Source organism: Bison bison, unplaced genomic scaffold (genome assembly GCF_000754665.1).
Source record: "Bison bison bison isolate TAMUID 2011002044 unplaced genomic scaffold, Bison_UMD1.0 scf7180017864148, whole genome shotgun sequence".
In the NCBI taxonomy this organism is placed as follows: Eukaryota; Metazoa; Chordata; class Mammalia; order Artiodactyla; family Bovidae; genus Bison; species Bison bison.
In genome coordinates, this window is record NW_011494720.1 from 2,747,659 (window position 1) to 2,773,922 (window position 26,264).

Here is a 26,264-nt window from a genome sequence, read left to right on the forward strand (position 1 = left end):
GAAGGACTGATGCTAAAGCTGAAACTCCAGTACTCTGGCCACCTCATGTGAAGAGTTGACTCACTGGAAAAGACTCTGATGCTGAGAGGGATTGGGGGCAGGAGGAGAAGGTGACGACAGAGGATGAGGTGGCTGGATGGCATCACTGACTCGATGGACGTTGAGTCTCAGTGAACTCCGGGAGTTGGTGATGGACAGGGAAGCCTGGCGTGCTGGGATTCATGGGGTCTCAAAGAGTCGGACATGACTGAGCGACTGATCTGATCTGATACACATAACAGATAATTTTACAGTTATTAGAAAACTGAAAATTGGACTTACAGCTCAAAATATTTACATACTGAAAGCATACATACTGAAGAGTAAGCATTAGTCATTTAATATGGATTATTTTCTGGTACTTTTACCTAGTCACATTTTTTTTCAAAAAGTAGTAACTACTCATTATACAAACTGAACTATAAAAGTTAATGTTATTACCAGAGATAATCAGTATTAATATTTTTATTCCTGTTTATATACTATGTGTTACATAAAACATCATCTTAAAGTTTAACATGAGAATTTTCTCATTTAAAAAAAAGAGAAAAAATCAAGCAAGCACTGCCAGCAAGCACTACCAACCATGGGAATTATGCCTATCTGAGATCATTTATAGGAAGATTGAGGTTTCCTATCCTTGTGCTCTTTTTCACATGTAAGTCACTGGAGCAACACTTGTAAAAACACATGTAGTTCTATCTAACACAATTCTAAAGACTTAAAAAAAATTACAGCTCCACTGCCTAACACTATAATCAGGACAGAACCCCCAGATGTCTGCAGATGGACTTAATGGAAAGAAGCCCCTGAAATTGCATGCAAAACTTTGTATATAAGCATGTTTCTGGGTAAAAGGTCCAAGTTTTCATTTTCTCAAAGGAATTCATTTTCTCCTCTCTCCAAAAAACACTAAAAACTGGTGATTTAGAGCATTTTCTTTTAAAGGATCACCCATGATATTACTTCACTGTGAGGATTTTTTTTATAATTAGTGATATAATCACTAATGTGGAAATTTCCTGGGCACGGATCTTTCCCTCTTCCTGCCTTTGTAAGTATCCTACGGAGTTTCAGCTAAGGAATCGAGATAAATCAAGTGTTGAAAATAAACAGTTCCTAGTAGCCTATACGTTGCTGGTAACTGAAGATCTGTTTCAGAGGAAAAGTCATTCAGAGTTTGATTTTTATGTTGAAGAAGGAACCACGCACCCGTTGGGAGATGAACGATCCGGACAGCACTGTCTGTGGTGTTCACATGCTGCCCCCCGGCTCCACTGGCTCGCTTAGTATCAATCCTCAAATCCTTAGGATTAATCACCAGGTTAATCTATACATAAGAGAAAAGTTGGGAGTTTTGAAAATTACATGTGTGATCTGTTCAAAGAGAATTATTTATAAAAATGCACGTCATAGATAATATTCGTATTAAGATTTGGAAGGTTTAATTTTAAGAAGAGAAAATAATTGGAAGGATACCATTTTTTTAAAGACTTGTCTTATTTGAAGAGTGGGGCTCACCAGGTGGCACTAGTGGTAAAGCCGCCTGCCAGTGCAGGAGACATAAGAGACGCAGGTTCAATCCCTGGGACAGGAAGATCCCCTGGAGAAGGAAATGGTAACACAATCCAGTATTCTTGCCTGGAGAATCCCATGGACAGAGGAGCCTGATGGGCTACAGTCCACAGGGTCACAAAGCAACTAAAGTGTCTTAGCATGCACACAGTGGATAAGTATCAAAATATAATGCAAAATAAAAACAAAACCTCCCTAATCCTCAAAAACTAGACTTCTCTGTAAACTACCCTCTTATTACCAATGGCAGATCTCAGCTATTAATAGAAATGTGAATATAATCACTAAAATGATTTCTGAGTTCAAAAAGACTTTAGTGGAGGAAAAAAAAAAGACGCTAAAACACTACAGGAAGGTTTTATTTTGTTTCATTTTAAATACAGGAAGACTTAAACATACTTAGAGGCAGAGCAGAGATGAATGGAAATGGCTAATACCAAGAAGTCAAGGATACAGATTCAATTCACAAATACACTGGATCTGATATCAGCATAATGCTCTGTCCTGGCAGTCACCATCCAAAGCACTGCATTTAAAGAGCTCTTGCATGAATTATACCCACTCTGTGAGATGTCCACAACTCTAGCAGCAGGCATCTTATCATTCACAGGCCTTCTAGGTCTCCCTATGTAGCTCTTAACTGTTGCTGCTGCTGCTGCTAAGTCACTTCAGTCGTGTCCGACCCTGTGCGACCCCATAGACGGCAGCCCACCAGGCTCACCTGTCCCTGGGATTCTCAAGGCAAGAACACTGGAGTGGGTTGCCATTTCCTTCTCCAATGCATGAGAGTGAAAAGTGAAAGTGAAGTCGCTCAGTCGTGTCCGACTCTTAGCGACCGCATGGACTGTAGCCCACTAGGCTCCTCCATCCATGGGATTTTCCAGGCAAGAGTACTGGAGGGGGGTGCCATTACTGTTGCTAGGAAGAATTAAATGAGATGATACATGGACCTCAGTCTCCATCTTTTCCTGAAAATCTCTATCTCCAAGATGCTTAAGCCAAAGTGACTAGTATCAAGGTGTTGCTTTTGCCATTTATCCTGCTTCCCTCTCTCCCTTAACTATCCTGTTCCTCACCTAGATTTCCTACAAAAATTAGACTAAAGAAAGGAACTCCATGTACCCTATTAGACAGTAATACAGACTTTCTCAAAAGTAATAAACAGAAATCCTCAAGCTTCCTTCTCACGTGCTTATTTCATTCTAAAAAAAGAAGTTAAAAATTTCCCATCACTTTTCAGTGTAAGTGATGTAAGCAAAATATAACTCCCCAACTAAGCTACTTAAAAATATATAGACTGAGAATTTGCTGGTGAAAATAAAGTATACTCATTGTGTACAATGTAGCGATGTGTTACTATTTTAATGATTGGATTATAAACTCACAATTCTGTAAAGTAGTTACCCTTTATTAAAACAGGATTCTTGCTATTGATATTCTGGGAACAAGTCACACAAAGCGAGTCGCCATAAAGGCAAGCAGCTCGTAAACTCTATTTAATATTGTTTCTCCTTTATATGGTCTCAAAATACCTGCTGTAAGCTTAGTAGTGGAGAAAAATAGACAATGCAACATCATATGACTTTGTAGTTGTTTAGTCACCAAGTCATGCAAAGATGGACACAATAAAAGACAGAAATGGTATGGACTAACAGAAGCAGAAGATATTAAGATGAGGAGGCAAGAATACATAGAAGAACTATACAAAAAAGATCTTCATGACCCAGATAACCATGATGGTGTGATCACTCAACTAGAGTCAGACATCCTGGAACGTGCAGTCAAGTGGGCCTCAGGAAGCATCATTATGAACAAAGCTAGTGGAGGTGATGGAATTTCAGTTCAGCTATTTCAAATCCTAAAAGATGATGCTGTCAAAGTGCTTCACTCAATATGCCAGCAAATTTGAAAAACTCAGCAGTGGCTGCAGGACTGGAAAAGGTCAGTTTTCATTCCAGTTCCAAAGAAAGGCAATGCCAAAGAATGCTCAAACTATGGCACAATTGCACTCATCTCACATGCTAGCAAAGTAATGCTCAAAATTCTCCAAGTCAGGCTTCAACAGTACGTGGACCGTGAAATTCCAGATGTTCAAGCTGGATTTAGAAAAGGCAGAGGAACCAGAGATCAAATTGCCAACATCCGCTGGATCATCGAAAAAGCAAAAGAGTTCCAGAAAGACATCTACTTCTGCTTTATTGACTACGCCAAAAGCTTTGGCTGTGTGATCACAACAAACTTGAAAATTCTTAAAGAGATGGGAACACCAGACCACCTGACCTGCCTCCTGAGAAATCTAAATGCAGGTCAAGAAGAAATAGTTAGAACTGGACATGGAACAACAGACTGGTTCCAACTAGGGAAAGGAGTATGTCAAGGCTCTACATTGTCACCCTGCTTATTTAACTTCCATGCAGAGTACATCATGGGAAATGCCGGGCTGGATGAAACACAAGCTGGAATCAAGATTGCTGGGAGAAATATCAATAACCTCAGATATGCAGATGACACCACCCTTATGGGAGAAAGTGAAGAACTAAAGATAAAGAGCCTCTCGATGAAAGTGAAAGAGGAGAGTGAAAAAGTTGACTTAAAACTCAACATTCAGAAAACTATTATCATGGCATCCAGTCCCATCACTTCATAGCAAATTAGATGGGGAAACAATGGAAACAGTGACAGACTTTATTTTTTTTGGCTTCAAAATTACTGCAGATGGCAAGTGCAGCCATGAATTTAAAAGACACTTGCTCCTTGGTAGAAAAGCTATGACCAACCTAGACAGCATATTAAAAAGCAGAGACATTACCTGGCCAACAAAGGTCCATCTAGTCAAAGCTATGGTTTTTCCAGTAGTCATGTATGGATGTGAGAGTTGAACTATAAAGAAAGCCGAGCACTGAAGAATTGATGCTTTTTCTGAACAATGGTGTTGGAGAAGACTCTTGAGAGTCCCCTGGACTGCAAGGAGATCCAACCAGTCAATCCTAAAGGAAATCAGTCCTGAATATTCATTGGAAGGACTTATGTTGAAGCTGAAACTCCAATCCTTTGGCCACCTGATGCAAGAACTGACTCATTGGAAAAGACCCTGATGCTGGGAAAGATTGAGGGCAGGAGGAGAAGGGGACGACAGAGGATGAGAGATGGTTGGATGGTATCATCAACTCAATGGACATGAGTTTGAGTAATCTCCGGGAGTTGGTGATGGACAGGGAAACCTGGCATGCTGCAGTCCATGGGGTCGCGAAGAGTCAGACACGACTGAGCAACTGAACTGAACTGAACTGAACTGAACGTGTTCAACTTGCAACCCCGTGGACTGCAGCCCTCCCAGCTCCTCTGTCCATGGGATTCCCAGGCAAGAATACAGGAGTGGGTTGCCATTTCCTTCTCCAGGGGATCTTTCCAACCCAGGAATTGAACCCACATCTCCAGCATTGGCAGGTGGGTTCTTTACCACTGAACCACTAGGGAAGCCCTTAAGTTCACTTATATGTCCTTAATTCTTACCATTTATTGTTAAAATCATACCTATTGGACTGCGATAATATATTTGAAAAATGAATTAAAATACAAGATGACAGTCAAATAAGAAAAGGAGATACTCAGTTCAGTGAGGTGAGTGTTAGTTGGGGGCAGGTGCTGTGCTGGGCTAGGACTCCCGGGAGGGGGGCTATGGTGCCTCACCTCGGTGGGCTGCGGTAGGATGGCTACAGTTATGGTGCTGGTATGGATGCGGCCTTGCTTCTCTGTCTTGGGCACTCTCTGGACTCTGTGCACACCTCCTTCAAACTTCATGTGCTTATAGGCTTCTGAACCCCCAATGCTGGCAGATGCATGTCTAAGGCCACCTTGAAAACATTGGTGAAAGACGTTTGTTATTCCTGCCAATTACAAATAACTGACCATCACTTCTACCATCTTGAAATATAATTAAAAGAGCTACAAACTTATATAAACACATCAACTGTGAAACATTGAAAGCCTTTAGCAAGTCTATGATATTCAGTGTTTTAGTATCTTTATTGTTTATAATTATTAAACATAAAGCATTTATGGTGTCAATAAACTGACTCAGTAACACCCTGAAGGACTACTTTTAAAAAACCATTAGCCACTGAATGACAAGTATTTTATAGGCCATTTCAAAACTGGTAATATTTCTGCATTCAACATTATTAAGTTTGAGCAAACTCTGGGAGATAGTGAAGGTCAGGGAAGACTGGCATGCTGCAGTTCATGGGGTCGCAAAGAGTTGGACACGACTTAGCAACTGAACAGCAACAATTATTAAGTAAATGATAAGCATAAAACTACTTAATCCTCCTTACACAAAAATTATAAAGCTTAATCATGGTCTTTCCAACCCTTTCCCTAAAATACACATAAATAAATAAAATCTATGCTTTTCTCAAAACAAACCAAACAGTTTACTGACCTATTTCACTTGGAAAATATTCCAGGGTTTCAAAATGCCATCTTTTAAATGCAGCATACTGCTGATACATATCAAATATCTCTGAGGTAAACAACATTGCCTCCTGACCCCCAACTCCTGCAGTTACCTCCAGGATCAAATCATTTTTATCTGTTTCTTCTGAGGGAACCAAAAGTAAGATAATCTGCAAATAAAAAATATCACCCCTCCTATAATTAAGATTTAAAATATTTGAAAAAGAGCTCAGTGATTAGATATAGAATTTTAAATATTTAATTTACTTAAAAAAGTTTCTCTAAGCAAATACCTTAATATTGCTGATTACTATTCAACCATCTTGCCAACTAGACCATACAATGCATAACTTCTAAAAATATTAATGTTATAACTACATTACAAATGCTATAAGGTTCAGCTAAAACTTACAAGTTTATTTCTTTTTGGTGTTCATGTATATTAGTTCTCTATTCAGTTAATGATTAAGTCCTTGCTGTGAAAAGGACACTGTATTGTGTGTAGCAAGCATAAGAAGCAATCCTTGGAGATTTATAGCCTACTATGGCAGGGAAAGAACACTCAGATTGCATTTGTATTTTTCCTAAGCTTCTTTAATATGGAAGAGACATGTGCAATTTTGGAACTGCAGAGGCTCTTAAGAGATGATCTGGTCCAATACCCTCATTTTACAAGTCAAAGAAAATGAGATTAACAGAGTGCAATGATGAATTAAAAAGCAAAGTGTCAGTTACTGGAACTCAGATCCTTGTGCCTAAGTCAGTCTTCCTTCCACTAAAATTGTATGTTTCACACTTTAGTGTGTGTTAGACACAGACACAATAGAAGACAGACTTCTCAGATGAGGTGGATCAAGAAAGAAAAGCCGCCAACATTTATAAAAATGGTTCTTTAATAGAGAGGCACTCTGCTAAGGACTTTATGTATTTTAATTCTTAATACATCTTGGGCAGGTACTATTAACAGCTCCACCTTAAGATGTGAAAACTAAGTTTCTCAAGTTTAACTTAACTAATAAGTTTAACCCTAGTTGGCCAATACCCTACAACTAGAAAGTGGAAGGGCTAGAACTTGAACCCAAGTCTCCCTGAGTTCTGAAGCATCGCCAAGGTGTGCTGGCCAGGAGCTGGCCTTGTTCTCCTGCTTTCCCGTAGCTCTAGCCTGTGCCAACAGAATGTGCCCATTCACATCCTGAACTAGCACGACGCAATTTACACCTGTGAATTACTAGCCAACAAACAGAAACCGTTAATACACGCATTCTTCTACCCCACAAAAAGTTTATAGAGTAGAAGCCAAGTTACCTGAAGCTTTTCAATCTATTGTGGAACTTTTCTTCCAGAGTAGGTAGTGCGGAAATTAATTTTTGGTAAGTTCCACACTTAGGTAAAGAGAGAGAATTTCTATGTTAAGCATCCCAGTTCCAAGCTCCGTCCTCACTTTATCATGTTCTTTCACTTATATTTCCAGAGATAACTGCTGTAAACCTTAAAGCTCTGCTTTACAGAATTAACAATGGATCTAATTTCATGATTTTTCATCTAACTTAATATGTTCTTCTGCAGTTCTCCTAGATATAAAGCCAATACTCTTAGATATAAATGCAATTCTGTTTTCAAAATCCTAAGGGGCCTAGTCCAGGCTGGCACTCTATAAGAGTATCAAAGACAAAAAGATAAAGAAATATTCCTGCTTCCACCTACCATTGCTCCACAGTCTCTTCTACTCATGTCTACCCCCACCCTCACCTCTCTTAAAAAACAAAAGAGAGAAAACACATTATCAACATTTCATTGCCTTCTTGGAAAATTCTATTAATGTGACATTCATCTTTCTTTCAGATTTCTACAATCCTTTTAGTATGATAAAAACAGAGCTACAGGGAGTATGCTTTTTCTGCTTTAAAAACCAGGTTTATAATTGTAAATACTAGCATGCTGATTAGTTCTTGACTTGCTTTTATAAAGTTCTAGTAAAATATAATGGAAGTGATAGCAGAATGCTTTATTCTTTGCACAAATGCCATACCTGATGCTTTAATTGAGCTATTTCTTTTTCACATGAAGTTATTTCATTTTCGGCAAGTTTCCTTAAGTCCTCATTTTCATCTAAGAAAAAAAGGCAGCAGGTTGAGTTTTCCTTAATTAGTATTAAATAGCTGACAGAGTTCAAGGTAAAAGTTTTGTCACTGCTGAAGGGAAATATAACAATTACCCTTTTTTAATAACTGTCATTAATTTATAGCACTTTATGCACTAGTTTTTATGAGCATGCAGTTAAAAAACAAAAACTTTTTTCCTGATGAGAAGGGTAGAAGTTAAAAATAAAAATAATCTCTATGGGAAAATACAAAGAAGCTACTAAACTTTTCTATAATTCTTCCTCCCCCAACTATTCATATTAACAAATATGCTTTTAGTTTTCAGACTTAGGACTCTACAATAACGAATGAATGCACTGAGTAAGTTAGATCAGAGGGAAATATAAGGCACCATTAGTAAAGCCAAAACTGAGTTAAAAAGTAGAAAGTTATTTATTGTCTTATTAGGAAATGCTTCATTAATATAAAAGTATCCACCTAAACATTTAGACCCTGCCTGATATTCACAGAGTACCTACAAGAAGTACTCTTCTTCTCTTTCAGGCTTTACTCTAGTTCTTATTTCATCTAGTTTTCACTTTTACCTTACAAAATATACCTCCTCTTTCCTCTATCTGATGGACAACATGCAACCTATAAAACAGAGAGAAGCGGAAATTGTATTAGCTATTACAGTTTGTTATCTCTGTTGAAAGATCAAACTCTGTATTGGCTGGAATGTCTTATTCATTTACTAAGAACCAATTATGCTGGGAACTGGGAATAACATGTAACACTTGCCCTCAAGGCAGGATTTTAGATCATTTTAGTTTCTTTATATTATTCTAGGGGAGAAAAGCTCACAAAAAATAACAGCCTAAAACATTATGTGGTTAAATATTAAAATAACAGCATGCAGAAGCAATTTTTTGTTTTAGAGATGCGCAGAATAAAGGAAAAAAGGGTTAACTCAATGAGAAATAATAACAGCAGCAAATTGAGATAAACAAATACAGGGAGTGTTGGTGATATGGCAGGATATCATTTTGGTAAGAATGGGTTATGAGATTTGGTGAAATGGAAAAATGTGCTTCATTTAAAAAAGCAAAAGTGAATTAGAGCCCCAGTTCAACCACTAAGATTCTCTTAGAACATCTCTCCTAACGTCTCTGAATGTCAGTAATCTCAAGAGTAAATGAAAGATATGAGTTGGATAACTTCTAAGGGGCCTTATTAGTTCTGAAATGTAGTGTTCCGGTTAAGATGAAGAAGACTGGAACTAGGGTGTAGAAGTAATCTAACTTAAATACTTCATTTTATTTAATTCAGGTCCCCCAAACACTATCAATTTCAACATGTATTGAATATAATTTTTTTTTTTTTTTATATTAAGGCTTTGTGGCTGCTACGGGGACTTGAAGCTTGGCTTATGAAACTGATTTAATTTTCCCCTAAAAAAATACTTCTAATTTTTTTTTTCTTTAACACTCTGGGCAGCTTCTTCTCTTAAATCACTTAATTTAGACTCTCCTTAAGTCTCAACTATACAGTTGCATTAGCCTTCTGTCTTCCATGGCATCTTTAGTCCTGTTCCAGATTGCTTCTCAACTGCCTCCCATCAAAGTTCCTAAGCAACAAAGCTATTCCCATTATTCACTCCCAATCCAAAAGCTTCTGCTGGCTTCCTTCTGCCAAAAGGATGAAACCAAACTTTGCAGGTTAGTATTTGAGCCTTCTTACAAAATGGTTAACCCCACCCTCCCGCTACCCCTCGCCTCCCCAAACCTACCCCTTCCTCAGTTAACACAGAATGCAGTGTTTAAGAGCATGAGATTTGGAGTCAGTCCTATTCAAGCTCTATTCCTTAAGAGTAGTTTAACCTGGGCAGAGCTATGTTCTCTTTGTATCTCAGGTTCCTCTTCTGCTGCATGAGGCTAAAAGAACCTACTTCATAGTTTATTATGTGAACTGGATGAGTTAATAGACAAAGAAAAGCAAAGCCTAGAGGAGGCAAAGGATCGATTAAAGGTAAACTATTATTATATCATCTAAGGTTGGGCCTTTATACCTGTACAAGCCTTTCTCCTTCCAAGTTCTCCTTGCTCTCCCAGGTCTTTACTGATCTATGTTCTCACTTATCAGCTGTATCAGAATTAATTTTCTTGCTTCAGTAGACTGTGACCCTCTCTAGAACCTTTCCTCTGGCTGGCCACAGGCCAGCCACTAGGCATCCCCAGGAATTTGTGCAAATTAAGTAACTTGAGCCCCATCCAGATTCGAAAGGGCAAGAATCACTTGGCAAGCTTGTTAAAACCGCCGCATGTTCTAGGTCTCAGAGTTCCAGTCTGGGTTTACTTAGCACGCATTTTTTCTGTCACTTTTGCGGGTGGCCGCTCTACCACACTGAGAAACAATGCTCTCAACTCCTTAACAGGAATAGGGCCTTGTCTTCGGTGAGCTCATCTCCTGCCATTAAATACGCAACCAATTAAAGTCAACTTAAGTTTTGTAAAAGGGCGTACAGCACTGTCAAAAGAGCACAAGGAGAGGATGGGGACCAGAACTAACATAATGATGTCTTGACCTCTGGTGTAAACCATAAAGAGCTGCAACTGAGTAAAAACTTCAAAATCAGAGTGTGTGGAGGCGTGACCGGCGGCTTGGTGCAAAGGGCAAATGAAGAGTCAAGACTCCGCTCTGAATCCCGCTGCCCTAGGCCAGGCCCTTACCATGAAGCAGGTGCTGGGTCTCCTGCAGCTCCTGCTCCTTGTCGCTCAGAAGTTTGGCCACCGCCACCAGCTCAGGCCGCCTGACCTGAAACTGGGCTTCAGAGCCTACCTGGCGCTCTAGGAAGGTCCGCAGAGCTCCGCCGCGGGCGAACAGCTCCTCCAGGGGCAGGTTACTGCAGCTTAGGTGTCGGCGGGCCGGTACAACACCCCGGCGGGCCCAAAAGCCCCGAAAAACATTCCAAACTAACCTGGGGCGCATAACTACAGCCAGTCCACCATGGCAAACAAGACCCGGAAGTTCCGGACAGAGCAAATCTCGCGATACCGCGAGGCTCGGACACAGGGGCGAGGCCTATCCGAGCTCCGCCCAGCTCATGCGCCAGTTTAAAGGGGCTTCCAGGAAGCCTGGTTGGGAACTTCCGGTCATGCATTATTAAAAGCCGTAGTATTCGCGGAGGCCGGAAGTTGAGATGCAGAGCTAAAAGCGATAGGGGCGGGTCTGAGAGACCTCGGGCTCCTCCTCTAAAGGGTGGGTCAGAAACGCCTCCTGTAACGAGCCGGGGCGGAGTATTAGGCCGGAAGGGGAAAGGCATAGACTGTTATTACGCTTTCTGACGTCAAGATTGCTTCTCAGGTACTCAGTGAAGCTTTCAAATACCGTGCTGGAGGACCGTCCAGTGTCAGCTACAGGAGCTGAGATCACAGTACAGATGTCAGTCTGGACTGACGTTCCCAAAGGCGAATTGTAGAATGGCCATCAGTGTGTGTATGTGTGTTTACTCCTCTTCCATTTCTCGTTCTCCTGTTTCTCCTTTCGACGGTGGTTAAGGCTCGACTCATGGGGTCGCAAAGAGTCGGACACGACTGAGCGACTGATCTGATCTGATCTGATCTGAAGGCTCGTATTAATGGGACGTGACAAGTGGATTCGAAGACCAGTTACCGAGTGATTTAGCAAAATCTACTTTCCTGCCCTTTATCTGCCACTTAATTTACATAGCCTTTAAACGACTTGCTTCCACACCGATTCTCCTGCCTAGTCTCACTTATCCCTTGTTAGTCGGCTGCTTTTTAAAGACGTTGAGCCATTCGTTTCCTGTTTGCTGCTAACCACTGCCAAGCAAAGCCTTGACAGCCCCGCCTCCGGGGGCCCCGCCCGCCAATTTGACATGGTGGATTAGTGCCCAGAATACTGAAGTTTATTCGTGTAATGCTTTTGAATTTTTAAAGACCTCTTCATAGACCACCAGAAGAATGTATGAAGTGAAGTGAAGTCGCTCAGTCGTGTCCGACTCTTTGCGACCCCATGGACTGTAGCCTATCAGGCTCCTCCGTCCATGGGATTTTCCAGGCAAGAGTGCTGGAGTGGATTGCCATTTCCTTCTCCACGAAGAATATATAGGAGAGTATAATACAACCCAGAGAGGCCTGGGGACGCTACAGCTGAACTCTCAATTGGGGAACTCTCACCACCTAACTAGTTTGAGCAGGGCTTACTTACTGTACAGAGACCTGACATACTGAAAAAGTTTCTCATTTATTTATTTTTTAAATATAAAAATACAGGAGTCCTCTGCAAGGTTCAGTCATCCTTACTTAAGTCATCTAATCAAAATTGTTAAGTATAAAATTCTTATAAAATGCGCTTGCATTGCCTCTGCTGTATTCATTTCTGTACTCTACATACAAATGCAAAGTGAAGTAGAGGAATGAGATCACTCTCCAAACAATATAAAACAGAAATATGTTTGGCTACTTAGAAGCTTCCACTAACTCAAATCTTCTTTCATTTTGTATGTGAATTAAAGCCACACTACTTTTACAAAATTGTCTTGCTTTAAAGTAGTGATTGAAATCGAATCTTAAATTCAAATCCGAGTATAGAACAGGACTGATGAGGTTATCTACATCTCTTTTAGGAACAGGTATTTCTCAAGTCTAAACTCAACTTTGAATATTGTTTTAAGCACAGAATTGGGGGGAGCTACTTGACTCCAAACTCTCAGCTGAATTTTCAAAACAAGTCATTTCATGAACATACTTCATTACTTATAAAAGGTGCAAAGGTGCAAAAATGTAATAAGCAATAACCTTGTAAAATAATGTAAAGAATCCAGCCAGAAATTATTTTCCCTCAGATGTGTAAGCAATTTAAGTAATATAAATAAGTGTACCTTTACTCCTGTAATGTGACACCAATGAGGAAACAGTGACTTGTCTAAGGATACATGGGTGAATTCTTTATTAATTCAAAACATTTAAAAAAAGTCAGTGTGTAATGCATGTGTGTTTTACAGTAATATCCATGGGTGTCCACAGTGTAGTCAAATGAAAACAGCTGTAGTTTGATTTACTTTGAAAAGTCAAAGATCTATACCGTTTGAGATTTCTGAATTTTCTTACATTATTGTCATGCTCAACTTCTATTATATGTTGAAAATTCTAGCATTTTCAGGAAGTCTTATTGTACATAGGTAAAAATAATAAAATAGATTCAAGGAAGGAGGAATAAAAACCCAAAACAACTTAGAGGAAAAATAATCTGGATTATCTATTCAATTTATAAGTACCTACAGTTATTTTGGCATTTCAAAATAACCAAGCATGGTATCTCAAGTTATATTCATGCATTCAAAACTTCTTTATGGTCCACTAATAAATATTGATCAACTCCAAAATATGGATATAGATTATTAAGTACAATGAACATAGCAAAAATTTACACATGTTCAATATGATAAATTTTACAAGAATCGAACACATTGAAATTATTTTTAATATTTAGCAAACATCTTAAAATCATATACAAGAAACATTGTATTTATGACAAATAGGTTAAAGCAAGACGGAAAAAATCAAGTCTTACATTATTCCAGTATTCGGTGTTCATTGTTCAGTGAAAGGCAATATAGAAAAGTACTCACCAAAATGACCATCAATTGAGACTACCTTTTAAGACAGTAAGACTAAAATCTTCACTACCCAAGAGACGTAGAGGATTAAGGTAATTATACATGTAATTCAAGAGAAGAAATTCACTTTCACCCCCATTAAGTGAATATTCAAGTTAACACTATTTTGGAGTTTTACTTTCCTATATCAATTTCCAGTTCATTATATTTTCTTCATAATGTTTGTTAGCAGTCATTTAGTGGAAACTAATAGCAGCGCTGAGGAATCTGCTCTGAGTATTATGTCAGTGTAAATGTCCAGTAAATCTACCTCCAAAATACCCTCTTAAAAAACGTATCACTTTACAGTGGAAAAATCTAACAGACACTACCTCAGTCAGACGATGACGTTCAACATCAACAATAAGTCATGTTGATGATGGTATGTACCTTTGATATGGTGTGATATGAATGGCACTTCTGTGGTCTTTCCTCCAAAATCTAATAACACCTGTCTATTCATGGGAAAATGATCAGAAAAATTCCAGTTGAGGGACATCTTACAAAATACTAGGCCTGTAACTCCTCAATACTGCCAGGGTTATCAAAAACAAGAGACATTTGAGAAAACATCATAGCTAAGAGGGTAACATGATGACTAAATGTAATACCATATCTTGAACAGAATCCTGGAACAGGAAAAAAAAAAATTATGAAAAGCAAAGAAGGGCAGGGAAGCCTGGCATGCTGCAGTCCATGGTGTCTCAGAGAGTCGGACATGACTGAGCAACCGAACAACAGCAAAGGAATCTGAATAAAGTATGGACTTAATAATGCATTGATATTGGTTCACTGGAGAAGGAAATGGCAACCTACTCCAATAGTCTTGCCTGAAAAAAATCCCATGGACAGAGGAGTGGTGGGTTACAGTCTCTGGGGTTGCAAAGAGTTGGACGGGACTTTGTGACTGAACATCCATGTATCGGTTCATTTATTGTGACAAATGTTTCATGGCTGTGACATGTATGGATCCTATCTGTACTATCTTTTCAATTTTTCTGTAAATCTAAAACTATTCTAAAATTAAAAGTTTAATAAAAAATTTTATGAACACACAACTACCTTTTATTCTCTTACTTTCGTGATAAACTTATTTTAAAAATCATACTACCTTAATAGTAAAAAGCATGCTTTCTATTCCATGGCAGTGTCAATGTTTTCTACTGGCTATCTTTTTTAACTTGGGTTTTAGCTCTAACTCCTACATATATACTTGGCAGATTAACTGAAAAATTCTTCCTATGCTTGGGAATGTTTATTTCCTGTGGAATTTAAATTTTCAAATGATTTCTCTTAAACTTTGATTTAAACCTACAATATTATACACCCACTCACACATCTGCATATACACATCTAAATATATCTGTGTGTGTGTCATTGAAAGAAACATTTCTTGTTTGTAGATTGAGTATGATGTTGAACTGAGAACAGTGATTTTGAATCACATTATTGAACAAAGCAAAGACATATTCATATATTCTTCTGTCTTAAAATGAGCTTGATCGTATTTTTTGAATGAATAATTCAATCAGATTTTTAAAGTACAGTTTCAAAAAAATCTTGGCAAGTGCGTTGAAGGCACTTAATGCATTCATTCTTGAAATGGGAATTACTGAGCTAGAGAACTTTGATATAATAATATGTAACACTTCATTCTTTCTATGTTTAATTCATTCTCATGACAATCCTGTAAATTTTTATATTCTTCATTTGAAGAGAAAGAAACAGGTTCAGAGAGGATAAATGATTTGCCCAAGGTCACATGAGACAGAACTATAACTGGAAGACAAATGTATAACTAAAGCCTGGTATTTGGAAAGAAAATGTATCCCTCTGTGGATTGTTGTGTGTTCCAAGGATACTACTAAGAGTGCTGCAAGGAAGATCTGAAACAAGTTTTCGATATCAGTTTCACTGGTAAATATTTGCAGTTGTAATAACTAAACTTTTTATGGATTGTTTTCTCAGAAGAACAAACATTTTATATTGGTCAGAGATTAAAAAAACTGAAAAGGGCATACAAAGTGTTTGCAAGTTATATTTTGAAAACTAAGGTCATAAAGTGTCAGTATAAATACAGGTAAAAAAACAATTCTAGAAATATCTTTCCCACTTTTCAAAATAATTTGCCATCTAATGCAAAGTTTTCAAAGCTTGTGTTTGATAGGGCCCTATCCATAGACTTTTTAGGTGGCTTACTTTGTATTTTCTGACTGTATTTTAAATTTCTTCCTTGCATACTTCTTCCTCAAAGCATCTGGTATATTGCCATTTTGTAAATGTAGTTTGTTACAACTACAATATGACCTATTTCTTCAATATAAGTTAAAAGTGTATAGAAAAAAAAGGATACACTCAAAAATAAGAATCAGGTATTATTTTAAATCAGCTTAATGGGGTGAAAGTGTATTTTTGCCCCTAATAAATAAATACTATTTACCTATTTCTATAGTCCTTTTGCAAAACTGAACTCTCAGGTAAATACATGATACACATTTCATTCCACACTAACAACCTAGGCAGCATGAAAGGATACTAATAAACACCCCATGCATATGACCAAATATCAACTGGTCATCTTATGTACATATTTTAAGATTAAAAAAAGTGACCACATTACGGTCTTAACTTTTGCACTTCATAGTGTTGATACCAAAATTGTGTTTTGCTATCGTTCTTTTGCCAGTGCACCTACTGAGCTTAGAGCTGCCCTATAACACTGTTGGGATATCTGTATTACCTTTGGGTAACGTAATAACAATTATTCAAAGTAAAGAAGCATCATCCATTCATTTTTAATGTGATCTAAGTTCAAAATGCATCTCTGAACAGATGTCTCCAATTTATATAAATATATATGTATATTTATATATGACCTATATCCTCTACTTTTCTTTCCATTATAGACACATCTGAACTTAGGCATTATTTAAAGAGCATTAACCTCTTTCTGTGTACATTAGCAGATTCTAACAGTATACAAAGATATCTTGGTAATGTAAAACATGAAGTGTACCTTCTAAAGTGCTAATTTTTCCTCAGGGAGGAACTTACTCTCTAGAAAAAAATCAAACTCTACCAAAACAAATATTGTGCTCTTGGAATGGTAGCATAGACACCAGTTGAGGGCTTTTTTGTTTGTTTGTTTGTTTATTATAGCTCTGTAATTAAAACAGAAAGAATTACACCATACTTTAAAAATTGGTAGAGTTGCAGATACATAGACATACTGTTAGATACACTTAAAACATTTTGAAATTAAAAGAGTTGCTCTCCCCTCCCCTGAAAATAGGAATTTAGCACAGAGGTCCTCACATAGTGTGGTTATCGATATTTGATGTGTAAATCTACCCTAGACTCATTCTCAACACATTTCTAATCAGGTTTCAAAAGGGTATATCAGCTTCAAAATCTGTATTCTACAAATGCCCCGGGTTAGAGATTAGGACTCTTTATAAGGGCCCTATCTTTTACATTTGGTAAAATATTAAAAGTATTGTCAAACAGACAATTCATCTAATAGTCCAAAGTATCTTATAAAGATAACTTATGACTAGCAGGTCACCATCATATATAGTAACAACAAGAATATAAAGTCTACACTTAAAAAATTTGATTCATGCGGTGTATCTTTGTATATTACATATTTTCTAGTCATGTATACCATACATTGTGCCTCAAACACAGGAACAAATGTGATATTATAACATATATGTGTATACATCATTGTAGCATAACAAACTCAACTCTAATCAAGAAAAAAATAGTTTAGGAACAATAAACTTCACGATAGAAGTAATGATTCTTTTAGGTTTTTCTTCACTCGTTAGGAAAAAAATATGACTTTTTGTAAACATCTTCATAGCTCTCTTTTCCCACTATGTTACTGAAAACTATTATTCAAACAGTAAATATTTAATTGACATGGATAAAGCATGTCTTAACACTAACACTTTCAGACAAAAACAGGCATTTGTTAAAAGAAATGTTTATTATAAATATTTTCTATCTTATATTTTAACTACATTTTCATAAAGAATGTATTTAAAAGTGCTGAATACGGTAGGATAGTCAGCAACGCCAGTGTAAACAGAACGCTTTGTTTTCTACTCTGCAAACGTTTTTTTTTTAATCCCATTTTGTCAAACACTGCAACAGTTAAAATATTTGCATAGGGAAGATTATAGCCCTTTTAATCATATCTCCTGAATGCTATACAAATTAGAAAATCAAATTCACATAAAAAAATTCTTGAAATGTTTAACTTTATGGAAAAAGAAAATTACAATGCCAACCTTTCAAGTAAAGTAAATTTTAAAAAGAAAACCCCAAACTTGTTTTTCTTAAAAAAAGTTTAATAAATTAAAAAAATGAGAGGTAGTTAAAAAATGACAAAGGAAACTTATAATTTTAATATCATCCTTAATATAAGGCCAGTATTCTTAGTGGATATAAATATTTTTAAAACTTTCATTTTAGGTTACTCAATATTATACTTATTAAGTTTAAGATTAAAAAAATAGCCTCCAGGGGATATTAATATTCAAATGTAACACTTTGATATAAATATGACACTGTTGTCTGTGTGTGCACGACAGGATACTGTTTCCTTGAATGTCAAAAGTACATGCCAAGGTCAGGCAAGTATTTTTTGTCTTAAAAGATTTAGTGGTACTTATAAAAAAATAATATGGCAGCTAAAACATTTGAGCACTGTTCTGCCTTTCAATTAGGGATGAGAATTAATAGTTTGGTTTTAACATATTTTAAATAAGTTATTTTTAAGATACTACGTGAAAACAGTTAAGGTCTGAAGTAGAGAATTATCTTCTAAAGAACCCCTATAAAACTTTTCTTCGTTAAAAACCTTAGCTTTTACTGGATTTCACTTTCAACGAAAATATGCCACAGTCCAGATGCTATTCATCCAAAGTTTTAAGATGCTACATATAGGCATTCCTTTATTAAATCTTTTCTTTATATTCCAAAACTAAGTTATCAAGCTTTTTTTTTCTTGCTAAAGTACATACTTTATGCAACCATTTTAGAACTGGAGACCCAGTCTTTAATAAATTAATTACAGTATTGGACATCTGATATATACATAGATTCATTTTCTTCTATTACAACTAAAAACAATATCACTCTTTGATTTGTCATTGAGATAGAATATCTTCAAATTGTTTTGTGCTTTTTTCTTTTTTCCTCATATATATATGTATATATTATTTTTTACATAGCAAACTCTTCTGTAATGAAAATGCCACAGTTTTGGCAGTGAACAACCAGAGGAATTCCCCATGAGGATTTTCCAACAAACAGAGATAAATAGCTCTTTTTTCATGTACAGAAATATTGGCTTCAAAGTTAGTGTACTGAACACAGTATATAGCATGTTGACTATCAGAGTTACAATTTTAAAATTGGCTTTTTCTGTCTTAGAGTATATTTAAAAATGCAAACCACAGCCAACTTTGGGGCAATTATTTCTATAAGACCATATTGCACAAAAGTCCTTAAATACAGATATAAGTTATGCCATTTGGATTTAAGTGTTGTGAAAACTAAATGGCAAATGAAGCGGGTTTACTTGGCACATGCAGTCTCTGGGCACACTAGGAGACTGTTCATAGGACTACAAATACAGTTTGCTTGCAAGTAGAATGAATGCATGTTCAATGAAATAAACTTAATTTGGCAATTCATTGTTTTATGTGGTATTTTCTCCAAAGTAACCACGGATAAACCTTGATAAAAATGGAGCCAAAGACCATATGGTTGTATTTTCACAGTAGCCTGAGGATTGCTAAACTGTAGTTCTCCAGGAACTCAGTTTCAGGTGTTACGTAACTACTTTTATTTCTCATTGCAGCCCTCCAAAATGATTTTCTTTAATAAAAATTAAGATTCAGAAGTAGAGCTGGCAGTACTTTCAACAAATGACTTATAAATTTGAGAGTTCAAAAACCTGGGGAAAGAATCTCTGTGCATTAAGGTATATATCTGGAGTTGGGCATCTTCATACATGTGAGGATTAGGATCCAACAGATTTCTATTGATCACCTCTCTAACTCGAGAATCGAGACTGACCTAAAAAGAAATAAGAGCAGATTCATTAAATAATATTTTTTCAAAAGATCTCAATCAAGTAACTATATGCTCATGACATTTCAGAGAAACCTTAAAGAGTAAATCTAAAAATCTTGAGGTTATGTTTTCAAAGCTCTCATAACCCTGCATACTTTTTTCCTTCAAAAATTGAATTAAACAAAAACCAACTGTAAACCAAAATTTGAGTTCAGATATCTTGGCTTACTTGGATGTACCCCTTCTATGCATTCATTCAGGAGTTTTTGACAAGTTCTCTCATTGTTGCAGTGCTAGAGAGTCCCCTAGCTAGAATACAAAGTTGTGTGTGTGTGTGTGTTAGTCGCTCGGTTGTGCCTGACTCTTTGTGACCCCATGGACTGTAGTCCACCAGGCTCCTCTGTCCATAGAATTCTCCAGACAAGAATACTGGAGTGGGTTGCTATTCCCTTCTCCAGGGGACCTTCCTAATCTTCTCCTGGGTTTCCTGAACTACAGGCAGATTCTTTACGGTCTGAGCCACCTAGGAAGCCCCTAACCAGAATACAAAGTTACCTCCTCCTATTACATGACTGCTGGGCTGACTCTCTTCATTGAACAAGATAAAAATCTAGCGGAGAGTAGTTCTCTGTCAAAACAACATGTAAATTACATACTGATACCTGACAGTTTCACGTCCCAACAAGTCCTACTGTGTCAGGATGACACCAGGAATGTGGAAGGGCTGAGCAGAGCAGAACCAGAGCACATACTCTTCAGGTGTTACAACTATAGACCTGTTCACACAGAACACGCTATAGTCCTTCCCTAGGAATACGTCCAAATCACTCTGTACTAAAGATTAGAAGAACAATTTCTTGAAATGCAGTCTTTGAAAGAAGAAATATCAGTAGGAACTCAGAGCACCCATTAAAGTAGCCATACAGTGTTATTTGAAAAGTGTAAAGTAATTTTAAGAAATTAAATTCTGCAAGTGATTCTGTTTTTTGTTTTTGTTTTTTTCTCCCTGAATGCTAATCCTGTTGGAACTGGTAGGGTAAGTTGGAAAAGGAATGGGGAGGATTAAATAGCAATAAAGGCATGCTACGGGAAACAGAACTAAGCTCTTTCCTGAAACGAAAGAAAAAAACCCTCCAAGAGGCAAAACACCTCTGAGTCTGATTGGTGTCTGACGTTCTCACTGTTGAACAAAGACCAAGGTATGGTGATCCATAGCTACCCATTTCATGATGTACTTCTATACAAAGCCTTCATATGTATAGCTAAGGTTTTGTCACAAGCATCTTGCAAAAGCTTTTTTGGTTCTGGCTTCATTTTCCACCCATTCTTTGGATAAGCCTGGGATCTGAGATGGTCCCAATGAGAGAAGCCACTCATATTTTCTGGTGTTCCCAGATTCCTAAACTTTATAGCCCATGTGGAGTTGAGTTCATAGAAACACCCCAGGATGACAGCTAGCGGGGGAAGATACATCAGGAAGTGGTGATCCAGACTAAATTTCTGTGGTTTTGCTAGACTAAGTTATACAAAGACAAAATTAAACGTTTCTTGGCTGAATTATGCGTTATTCTCTCTAGATTCTAAAGAAAAAAAAAGTTCTGGAAATGGGTCAAGTTTAATTCTCTGTGTTATTGCCACAAGGATCATCATCAAGTACAAAGTAAAAAAGCACAGAATTTTAAGCTCAACTTCTTATTAAAAAATATTTGTGCCTCTCGCTCAACAGGAAAATGTTGATACTGAAGTTTAAACTGATAGATCTTGTTCTGAAATGTGGTATTATGATAAAGTGAATCTTAACAAACATATTCTACTATTTTTTTTGCAGATGGTGCTTTTACTTTCAAACTTGTGTACTTTTTGTTTCATTGGAGAAAGGAACACTAGATTAGTGATAAAGAGATAAAAGAGGTCTTTATTTCGTAAATAATAGCATATTGAATATATGCTATTTAACACATACATTCCCTAACATATATATTTAACATATGATAAACTGATAACAGTTTATCAGTTGCTAGAATGATATTCGTTATCTTAAGACAGAAAGCAAAATAATTTGAATTATTAAATGTGTTGAGTCTTCATTGTATGATTTAAATTTTATTTTCAAACTAAAAACAGTAGTGAAATATCATAGAGAAAGTAATACCATTCAACATTTAGTAATCTGTAACAAAAACACATTTGCTATTTCCATTTAAAAAATAAAATATTTACCTTAATATCTGGTGGTTTGTTTGAAAAGGTTGTCTGTTAGTCAAAAGACGTGTAGAGAGGTCAAATAACAAGGATAAACCCCATGAGTATGACAATCTATGGTTTCATCTTGTGGCCTCTTTGTGCTTCGATTGTGGAACATCTATAATACAAATTAGTGCGGGTGGATCCCAGCATGGGCCTGAGCCTAGGCCCCCTAGGATTCACCCCTGAGTAGTGCCGTCTCATCTGGGGTGAGATGCCTTAGTGCCTAAGGCACCAGGGGATTTCCTGTACAGACATAACTTAAGGGAAAAGAAAGTTGAGTAGCACTAAGACAACAGCTATTCTAGGTAATGCAAATTCTTTTCTTACTCAGTCTTCCCAGACTCCCGTTTTGCGGGGTGAAGGAAACAATGTGTGCTCAGTCGAGCCCCACTCTGTGCAACCCTTTGGACTGTAGGATTTTTCAGGCAAGAATACTGGAGTGGGTTGCCATTTCCTGCTCCAGGGAATCTTCCCAACTTAGGGATCAAACCCATGTCTCCTGCATCTCCTGAATTGCAGACAGATTCTTTACCACTGAGCCACAGGGAAAGGGAGCAAAGCAGTGCTGTAATAATAGAGTAAAAAGACAATCTACTCCCATGGGGCTGGGCACACGACAGCACTGATAGACCCGGCAGCCCTGACCCAGCAGTCTTAGCGGTGCTGGAAAAGTGGGCGTGTTGAGAGGCGGTAAGTGAAACTGATGGAACCATCCATTGCCACAGGGAGGAGACAGGGAAGAACAGCACGTGGCTTACAGACACAAAAATATCCACCAGCAACTCCACACGGAGAAGGCAATGGCACCCCATTCCAGTACTCTTGCCTGGAAAATCCCATGGACGGAGGAGCCTGGTAGGCTGCAGTCCATGGGGTCGCTAAGAGTTGGACACGACTAAGCGATTTCCCTTTCACTTTTCACGTTCATGCATTGGAGAAGGAAATGGCAACCCACTCCAGTGTTCTTGCCTGGAGAATCCCAGGGACAGGGGAGCCTGGTGGACTTCCATCTATGGGTTCGCACAGAGTTGGACACGACTGAAGCAACTTAGCAGCAGCAGCAGCAGCAGCAACTCCACAAACTAGTTGGGAGGAAAATGAAATGAAAGCTAAAGGTTCAACAAGAGTGTGGGGGTAAAATGGGCAGAATGAAAACAGAAATCTTGTTTGTGTGACTGGGGAAAACCTGGGTCAAACTGAATTATATACTATGCATGGAGCTAATTCACGTGAAGTAGGTGGATATGGCCAAAAGGCAGCACACCAAGTTTTGAGCCTGACTTCCCCTTCTGGTCATAGAAATGCAATGAAAATTTTGATTCTTTGGACATTGTTTTGGTGGAATTATACTGAAAATGAATTACCACAGAAAGTCTTTTATCCTCATAAAGACCCTCCTAAGTTAACTTAATTCCTTGAACATTTTCTTTTTTTACATACCATGATTTAATTTTCCCCCATTTTTTTCATTTTATTTTTAGTTTTACTGAAGCTGCTTTACTATTTTTTTTCTAAGTAAAATATTGATTAATTTTTTTTCCTTTGTAAGCCCATGTTAAATTTTTACCAACTATAGCTTCTGCTCCTGGAGATGTTCTCTATAATTTTAACTAACTTTGGTCTCATGTAAAATTTTGTAAATTTGAAGGCTATCTGATTCTCCTATCTGTTTTAGTACACTTTTTACCACATGCATTTTTAGCCATATTACTTTGTGTCGGTTACTTCTATGGAAAATAATTCTATATTGCAAATAAGACTGACTATTGGAATGCATTTCTTGAAGCAAAGATCATTGGTACAGTAACCATACTCCTGGTGGCGAATAATGATGGGAAAGTTTATCTTGCTTCTGAAGGACAGTTCAGACATGTGATGAAGGTTGCTAGTTCTCACTGTGTCTCAAGTTCTAAGTTTGGGTTCACAGAAGTCTAGAGTTGTGTCATGAATAGAATACTAAACAATGGAATAACAACGAGCATATTGTAGTTAGAAGAGCTACACTTGGAATCAGAAGATCTTGGGCTTATGTTCGCTCTCTACCAGATATAATTCTACTGTCCCTGCTTTACTTCTTTGAGAATCAACTGGTTTTGCTATAAAATGGTGCCATCTGTCCTAGAGGCTAAAGGGTTATTGTGAGATTTATACTGTAATAGTATCCATAAGAGCATTTTATCAACAACAAACTTTAAGCCCAATGTAAGATAATAATAGTACTGCTAAGTCGCTTCAGTCGTGTCCGACTCTGTGCGACCCCACAGACGGCAGCCCACCAGGCTCCCCCTTCCCTGGGATTCTCCAGGCAAGAACACTGGAGTGGGTTGCCATTTCCTTCTCCAATGCATGAAAGTGAAAAGTGAAAGTGAAGTTGCTCAGTGGTGTCCGACCCTCAGCGACCCCATGGACTGCAGCCTACCAGGCTCCTCCGTCCATGGGATTTTCCAGGCAAGAGTACTGGAGTGGGGTGCCATTGATTGATCATATGTATAACAATACCTTTTTCGTCAAACCCAATGCCTGTAGACTTCGTATCAGCTTGAATTTTACCTTCTCAGAGTGACCTTACCAGACTAACCTTATTCTAATGACATCACTTGACCTCCACGCCATCATAATGCTTATCACGATTTTTAATTACTTGTCTTTGACATGATTTGTCTGTCTTCCTAAAATGAAAGCTCCGTAAGGTTCACCATTATATCCCTAATATCTAGGCCAGTACCCGGCTCACAGGAAGTACTCAATGCATATTTTTGAATGATAATATGCATGCACAAAGAAAACTAGAAAGATACAATCAAATGAGTTTTGTTAGGAAAAACTGATTTAAATCATCAAAACTGTTAAATTCACATAATTTTGCATGAAGAGACATCTGTCTGTGTGCACACATGGGACCACATGTCTATCACATATACAATATTTTTAGATAATTCTGGTTTTTAAACAGGCTTTTTGCTTTCTCCTCCTAGATAGCAACTATGAATAGAAGGAGTTTAGGGTGAAATCAGAAGAAAACAGTACCTACTACTATAAAAACTGTCATTCAGCAGAACCTGAAAGTCATAGATTTAGTTGGTTTTAGAGCTTCACCCAGGCCATTATTCTATAAAATGAGGAAGCTGAGGCCACAGAACACTGAAGTGAGTTGCTTAGTGTTCGACAGTTAAGTGGCAGGCCTAGATTACAGCCATGGTTAAGGACAACACCATCACCAGATATCCGAACACACATGCTGCTGCTGCTGCTGCTAAGTCGCCTCAGTCGTGTCTGACTCTGTGCGACCCCACAGACTGCAGCCCACCAGCCTCCGCCGTCCCTGGGATTCTCCAGGCAAGAGCACTGGAGTGGGTTGCCATTTCCTTCTCCAATACATGAAAGTGAGAAGTGAAAGTGAAGTCGCTCAGTCGTGCCCGACTCTTTGTGACCCCAGGGACTGCAGCCTACCAGGCTCCTCTGTCCATGGGATTTTCCAGGCCAGAGTACTGGAGTAGGGTGCCATCGCCTTTTCCCCCGAACACACATAGTTTTCTGTAATTCTGATAAGTCTTACAGTTGTTGCAAGATTTACAATTATCTCTTTGCTCAATAGCTCAATGTTGCTTAAGTTGGTTACAACTTTTAATCAGACTGTTTGATTAAAGTTATTTTGCTGAGCTGATCTTTTCAATACTTAATATGAGCTGCCACTGGCAACTGCAATGCATAGCAAGGCTACTATTCATCTTAAATTCCTCTCTATTACTTCCATTTGAGGTACCTTTGAGGACCTCACATAAAAAGAAAACTTACTTTTGAAAGAAATGACATTTTTTGTTTTTAGATTTTTTAAAATTTAAAATGTGGTCATTTCCCCTCTTGAAATGGGTGCTACACCAAGAATGAGAGATACAGTGAGTCCTATACATGTCAACATGTCAACATGTATCTTATAATATAATGTTTAAGTTGTTAAAAATGCATATAACATAATCTTAAAACAACAAAATGTAATTTTCAGCACACTGGCTTCATGAAGGAAATATGCTATGTTGATAACATTTTAAGAATGGGGACCTCCTCTACATTTAATAGGCTTCTCTGAAGACTCTTGAGAG

General features: G+C 37.7%; 2 protein-coding genes across 4 annotated transcripts in view; both read right to left on the reverse strand.

The window, feature by feature from the left end:
- Positions 1-11,214, reverse strand: part of MTRF1L (mitochondrial translational release factor 1-like) — a 14,575-nt gene extending 3,361 nt beyond the window's left edge. Inside the window, exons 1-5 of one of the 3 annotated variants that reach the window (XM_010840842.1) lie at positions 10,989-11,214; positions 8,099-8,178; positions 6,056-6,239; positions 5,305-5,468; positions 1,252-1,369 (exon numbers count right to left, since the gene is read on the reverse strand). In XM_010840842.1, the coding sequence (XP_010839144.1) occupies positions 1,252-1,369; positions 5,305-5,468; positions 6,056-6,152 (379 nt within the window). In that variant the 5' untranslated portion in view covers positions 6,153-6,239; positions 8,099-8,178; positions 10,989-11,214. Of the gene's footprint in view, positions 1-1,251; positions 1,370-5,304; positions 5,469-6,055; positions 6,240-8,098; positions 8,179-10,879 lie in introns of all 3 variants that reach the window. The other 2 variants (XM_010840840.1, XM_010840841.1) reach the window with 2 other exon arrangements.
- A 7,814-nt stretch (positions 11,215-19,028) lies between these two features.
- The window catches only part of RGS17 (regulator of G-protein signaling 17), a 31,863-nt gene continuing 24,627 nt past the window's right edge, over positions 19,029-26,264 (reverse strand). The window contains exon 4 of the mRNA XM_010840843.1: positions 19,029-19,920. Coding sequence (XP_010839145.1) covers positions 19,732-19,920 — 189 coding nt within the window. The 3' untranslated portion in view covers positions 19,029-19,731. The remainder of the gene's footprint in view (positions 19,921-26,264) is intronic.